This window comes from Gavialis gangeticus, unplaced genomic scaffold (assembly GCF_001723915.1).
Source record: "Gavialis gangeticus isolate Ggan-Ray unplaced genomic scaffold, GavGan_comp1, whole genome shotgun sequence".
In the NCBI taxonomy this organism is placed as follows: domain Eukaryota; kingdom Metazoa; phylum Chordata; order Crocodylia; family Gavialidae; genus Gavialis; species Gavialis gangeticus.
The window spans coordinates 21,153,063-21,159,828 of NW_017728997.1; the positions used below are offsets into that span (position 1 = coordinate 21,153,063).

The window sequence follows — 6,766 nt, forward strand, 5'->3', positions numbered from 1 at the left end:
CCGCGTGCTGCATCCCTGCCCGCTCCGCGCCGCGGCCCCGGCCCCGGCCCCGGCCCCGCCGCAGGTCCGGCCAGCTGGCTCCGGCGCTCGGAAGACCACGGAGCGGCTCTGCAGCCCTTCAGGGCCCCGAGGAGCCGTCCCGGCCCCGGAGGCAGGAGACCAGGAGGCTGGGCTTTGCCGCGCGCTTCTATCTGGAAAAACCAAGTAGAAAAGAGTTGCCAGCCCAGACCAAACGGGCGAAATGCCCCCGGACTGAGGTGGTCCGCGGTCCCCGGGGTGGTGTGGTCGGTCCCAGGAGGAGGCCAAGCTGCCAGATGTTGGCATGGCTTTTCAGCAGGCTCCTTGGGGGTTTTGAAGCCTTTGAAATGCAACTCGGAAATGCAGGCGTTTGGAGGCATATGTGCATTCCAGCCTTTTATTAGCTCGCGGCCGGACAGGCAGCTGCTAAGCAGAACAATGTGGCGGGGAGAAAACAGCGCGGCGGGCTCTTCTGAGAGTTGGAGCCCGGCACTGTTAAACCAGTTGCTTTGTTTCGCCCCAGAGACGGCTGCATCCCAGTGCTAGCCCTGGTCACATCTTCCGGCCCCTTTTGGAAATGCTTTGTATGAACAGAAATATTATTTTTTATTAGTCCAGTTAATTCCTGTGTCTTGGGCTGTACCTCCAGCCCAAATGCGGGGGAGGCTTTTGGTCATTGCAGTGGCCTCCACTATAACAGAATCAAGGCCTGATCCTGCATTCCTCGCATACCTAGAAATCCCTTGACTTCAGTGGGAGTGTAAGGAAAGCAAGATCAAGGCCAGAATTTAAAGAGCTCAACAAGCAAGGTTCACTTGGTGCCTAAGTGGTCACATGTTTATGCTAAGTGGGCACTGATTAATGTCCAGCAGGATTGGAAAAACAAGAGGAGTAGCTGGTCTGGGACTAAAAAGCCTTGTTTACTCCTTCTTGTTTTACCTTTTCTCCCCTGTTCTGTCCTGTCTGAGGGCTCAGGTCTATTTCCAATAAATTCAAGGGTAATTTTGCCATTTACTTCTGCGGGAATAAGAATGGCTTCCAGATTGAACGGACATTTAAAACATTTCACAAAGGACTTTCTGTTTCTGTGCTGTTTGCCCTTTCCATTTCTCTGTCTTTCGCTTACAGACCAACTCTCTTTGCAGAAATGCCTCATGTCATCACGCACACACATACATGGGTGCGTGCATGCATGCATGCACACGCACACACGCGCGCACACATGCTCCCTGACTCTCTTAGCAAAAATGCTTTGTGTGCAAAACGGGTGGTCATTACAAGGCCACTTGGAGGTGGTAGCTGGAGCAAAATGCCACAGGGGACTAATTCCTCCTTTCTGCCCAACTTTAAATTGTAGCTGTTGCTGCCTTTGGTGCAAGCAAGACATAAACAAGATGCTGTGTGACTTCACTGGGAGCCAGTGGAAGTCAGGTTCAGTCTCTGCTTCGCTGGTCGAAACGCGGGGTGGCTTGGCTCCAGGACTTCTGCTGGGGTAACAGTGGACTTGCCTCAAAGTCAGGATTTCGCTTGCACTCTCTTAGCCGTATTGCAGGTATGCTGACAGTGACTTTTCGTGTCAGGGATGATTATAGACTAAGGTCGCAGAACTTGGGCACTCACCTCTCTCTGAACTTCCTCATAATCAGCACATGCGAGTGTTTCATTATCGGTTCGGAGAAACAGATGACTGATGGGGCTTGCAAACCAGGAAATATGCAATTGAGCTTTTTGGTCTCTTTCTCTTGAACTGCCCCTGCCTTCTGACCTCCACGCATCAGTGAGGAAGCTGTGTCTTTAAGAAATGTATTTTTACTCGGCTTCCTGTGGAATGCTAATAGACTGCTGCTGACGGAGCATGTGAAGGTTGTTGTGTAAAACAGCTCTTGCTGTGTCAGGTACAGATGGAGTGCCTAGATTTCCTTTTTATTTCCTTCTCAAAGATAGAGACAGAGGCAATTTGCAGCTCAGCCAGCAGAGATCATCGGGGATAATCACGATAACCATTTCCTAGCTTCCTCCAAACTAGCCGCTATTGACTATTCATGGAAAAATGTCCGAAGCACTGCAGCGAGCCCGTGGAAAATGACAGAGTGCAAGAAGCCTGACTGGCATTTCCTTCACGCTAGGTCACATGCCTGCTAATTCACACACACACACACACACACACACACACACACAAAGCCTCATAGGCAGTTCAAATGACTTCTATCTCTGCAATCCGCATACCTTCCACAGAAAGGGTTGTTTTATTATGTACATATACAGCTCTGTTTTCAATCAGTCACCTTGAGCAGAGCAAAGGACTGAGAGCCAGTGTTTGGCTAAGTCTGCCTGCCTTCATTTCAGCTCTTTATAGGCTGCCTCATACAGCTGTTAGCTCAAGGAAAAAAAAAATCCTCAACCTCCCAGTGAGTTTGCTATGCCCAAGTTGAGAACTGCAGGATTTGCATTGCCGTCAGTGGGAATTTTGCCGGAGGAGTGACTGCAAGATAAAAGTGTCACTGTTCCTTATTCATCCCATTTCAGGGTGACTACTCACAGCAGTAAGGACTTGCAGGGTCAGACATTCAAACACAACACAATTGCTGGCTGCAGGTCACAAGGAGTTGAAATCCTAAGCGAGCGCTTGTTCCCAATACAGGTCTTCCCAGTTTAGAAGCTGGCATAACATTTGGATCATCTCAGGGCTGTGTCCATACCCAAGTGATAAGCAATGCAGAGTGATGGGGTGAAACCAGTAACCTGCTGGCTTGCCAGGCCAGGGTAATTAGCTCAGTGTGATGCCAGCCTTATTAAGGGCAACGCAGGTGATGATAACGTTGACAAACTGATTCATGACATTTGGAGGGGAAAATCCTCCCAGTAAATGCTGAAGCACAGTAAATATTTTTGGCTCCTGGCAGATTGATCCTTGCATTACGCTGATTAGCCTATATTTGTACAACCGAGAAAGTTAAAAATAAAGTCAGTGGAAAGCTACAAGATAAGGCAAGGATCTCAGTAGTTTTATGGGCTAGGAGTAATAAACTTCATTTTTATTTGTTTTTTGGTGGTAAAAATTCCAACACTTTTTTTTTCCCCTCACTCCCTTCTTTGGCTGTAGTTTTCATTGTTCAGTGAAAGACTATAAGCATATTTCCTCTTGCCAGTAGTATGCTGGAAAGGAGCTGTAAATCTAAAGACGACGGGGTTGTGAAACAATTTCGGAAAGAATTCTTTTGCAAAAGTATGGTGCAATCTTGGAAAATGCTTAGGCACTCGAAATCCTTTAGGGGTAATGCAGCAATATCAAAGCATGTAGCAACATGTGTACTCAGTGAAACTGGATGCCTGGGACTCTCATTTGAATCAGGGAACTTAGTAGGTTTAATATATGGTGATGAATGAGTAAAGCTGACTTCTGACTGTCAATGTTTTTGTTGTCTGCAGGCAGGCTTTCACTTGAACTTCCCCTGTGTGGTATATGCTGTTGGAAGATCCCTAAGAGATTATCCAGGAATGGTGGATCACTTGCTTCCTGCTGATGAATCTTTTTCATCCACAAGGTCCATGGTTGGATACTTTGGGGACATGACGGCAGGAGGGAGGTCCTACCAGATGCTGCCCTCACCTCTGTCAGAAGATGACAGTGATTCTTCAAGCTTTTGCTCTTGTTCTAGCCCTGACTCCCAGGTTCTCAGCTCTAGCTATGGCAGCACATCCAGCGCTGAAAGTCAGGATAGTATTTTAGACTACTTATTGTCCCAGGCTTCCCTGGGGAACACCCCTGCCTCTTGGTGGGACAAAAGGAGACTTCAGCCAGTTGTGAAAGAGGAGTATTTTAGGATGCCTGAATTCGCAGTGGATACGGAAGATACTGGACCATTTCAGCCCACGCTTGAGGAGATTGAGGAGTTTCTGGAGGAAAATATGGAGTTGGAGTTCAAGGAAGGGCCTAAAAATGAGACCAAGGACTTGAGAGCTTGCAGCCAAGTTTCTGTTGCTTCTGTACAGCAAAAAGACCATATGGTATCCAATGCTAGCTTAAAGGAAAGTAAAAGTGAACAGTTGAGCAGCCCAACAGAAGGTGGCCATGTTTCAAATGGAGCGGCATCCGCGGAGGGTGGAATACCTGTCATGCTTCAAATTCAGCCTGTACAGATCAAACAAGAATCAAATACAAGCCCAAGCTCACAAGGACCAGCACAAGAGAATATTAAAATTGCACAACTCCTAGTCAACATTCAAGGACAGACCTTTGCACTTGTGCCACAGATAGTTCAATCCTCCAATTTGAACTTGCCCTCCAAATTTGTCCGCATAGCACCAGTGCCCATTGCGGCAAAGCCGCTTGGGCCAGGAGGCATGATCCAGGGTCAGACGGGCATCCTCGTGGGTCAGAAATTTCAAAAGAACCCTGCAGCAGAACTCATTAAAATGCACAAATGCTCGTTCCCAGGCTGCACCAAGATGTACACTAAAAGCAGCCACTTGAAAGCCCACCTGAGAAGGCACACAGGCGAAAAACCATTTGCATGCACGTGGCCGGGCTGTGGCTGGAGGTCAGTACCAGGATGCAATTGTACTGTGCATCCTGTCAACATCTCATTCACTCTGTGTAATTTGCTGGTCTACCAGTGTTGAGTTAAGCTGATTTATACACAGCTGCTGTTCTTGGAAACCTGTTTGGTCAGTTTTGGAACGAAAGCCCTTCTCTTCCTGTTAGATAAGGCAGGGACTTTGATGAATTGAATAGCAGAGCATCCATTGCCTGTTAGTATTAGCTGTACAAATGGCTAAAAAAACAGCAACCGCTCCAGTGATTGGTATCCCATTTCATAATGGGCAGATTAGTCTTATTACTGCAGGCATTGTTTTGTGCAGTCATTGGTTCTATTGCAACATACCATCTGCAACAGACACTAAATTGAACCAGAGGTACCACTGGGACACACAAAGCAATATGAGTCATTGAGGCAAAGTTGTTGTTACAGATGAGTGTGTGTGTTTGTGTGTAGCTTCCAGGCAATGGAGATCATGTGTAATCACTGAGGAGCCATGGTTACCATATGTGGTTAATAAGCCCACAGTAAAATTTTTAAAAATAAGAACAATTTTATGCTTTCCAGAAAAAAAATACCTAGTCCGGGAATGGTGCCCCATTAAATCTAAATCTAGTCTTATTTATTTTACCAGTTTGTTTAGAAATGTGCCTTAGTGACAGTCAAGGAGTATCGCAAGGGGTTGCAGGTATTATAGTAAAGATATTCAGAAGGAATGGCTAAAAAGTTTCTGTCAAAACCTTAATGAAACATCAGGTTTTTAATTCACCAACAAATGTTGTGGCTAGTGCCAGTTTTCCTTGAAAACTATTGGATGGATGAAAATCCTCAAGTGTTTGCTTTTCTGATGAAAAGTCAGATTTTTCCATGAAACCATCCACCTGTTTTCTAGGCTTCTTGAATAACAAGCCTGTTTCGTAAATGCAAATGCACTTTGTGCAGGATGATGACAACAAAATACTGTGTAAGATCCCTTCTGTTAAACTGAACTGAGAAATACGGCAGAGCATCTGGTTAGGAAATGGGTCATGCTTGTTGCAAAGATAGGTAAAAAGTAACAGGAAACATCTGAGTCAAATGCAAGTATGCCAGATATGTGGCAATTAGGGATGGGTGAATTGGTTTGAGGGAAAAGGTCAGAACTAGCCTGAATCTTTTCCCGCTCCTCAAACTAAACATGTTAAAGTTTCTCTATGGCCAGGAGGTCTGAGCCGATCATTGGGAGTTAATTTCTTTTTGTCATTTTGCCTGCGTTCCACACAATGATTACAACTTGCTCCTCTGTGTTTCTCACAGATGACTTTTTTTTTTTTTTTTTACAAGTGTGGCCATTCAAAATGACCTGGCAGTCCAGCTGAGTTGCTCAGCTGCCATCAGTCACATCAATCACATGACATTTTTCCATGCTCTGATTGAATGAATGCAATCCTTTTTCTTTAGCTCTTGATGTAAATGCTTGCAGCCAGTCAATTTGAAAAAGTCCCTCCTCCTAACACTGGTGTGGACAAACTTGACACTGGCTTTCCATGGGTCATGGCATGATCAAAACTTGATGGCACAAAATCTTTGTGGAGCATGAGTGAGAAAGGGCAGCAAATGTGGCTGATCATAGTTTCCTTTAAAAATCTGAATGAATGTTGGTGGGAAACCAATGTATAGTGTTCAGCTCCCTTGCCATTACAGTGCTCTGAACAGTATAGTTGAGGTCAGAAGGTGACTTGTTAGGGTCCCGATATTGCCTCCTTTGATATCCATAACCAAAATACCCATTGATTACAGTGGTGCAAGTTCATATCCCATGATTCGGATTGTGACTTATTTCCTCTTTTATGGATGTATCCTAGCAGAGAGCTGGCATGTTTAAGCCTGCCAATCAGAAGTGCATGTTCAGGGAAATGTAGATAGTATAGACCAAATGGTCTTAGTGTGCATCCCATGGAATGACACCAAGGGTGTATTTAGCTTCTGTAGGTCCACAGTCTACAAAGGCTTAAAGTTCAGAGTGAATGGGGTGTATAAAAATGCCAACTGGACAATGGGAGGCCATGTAATGAGAAGTACTGATCAAATTGGTGCATGCATTTAAATCTTGCAGTTTAAAGAGCCACAGCTCTTTATGGATGAGAGGCCTTGTAGAAGTGAAGGATGAAATAACTTACATACAAAGTTGGCTTGTCTCTCTTCATAAACAGCTGTTGGAAGAGTTT

The 6,766-nt window shown here is 45.5% G+C and overlaps 1 protein-coding gene across 1 annotated transcript in view; it reads left to right on the top strand.

Annotated features, from left to right (window-relative positions):
- Positions 1-3,422: 3,422 nt before the first annotated feature.
- KLF15 (Kruppel like factor 15) overlaps positions 3,423-6,766 on the top strand; it is a 14,304-nt gene continuing 10,960 nt past the window's right edge. Inside the window, exon 1 of the mRNA XM_019504924.1 lies at positions 3,423-4,559. Within this exon, the coding sequence (XP_019360469.1) occupies positions 3,517-4,559 (1,043 nt within the window). The 5' untranslated portion in view covers positions 3,423-3,516. The remainder of the gene's footprint in view (positions 4,560-6,766) is intronic.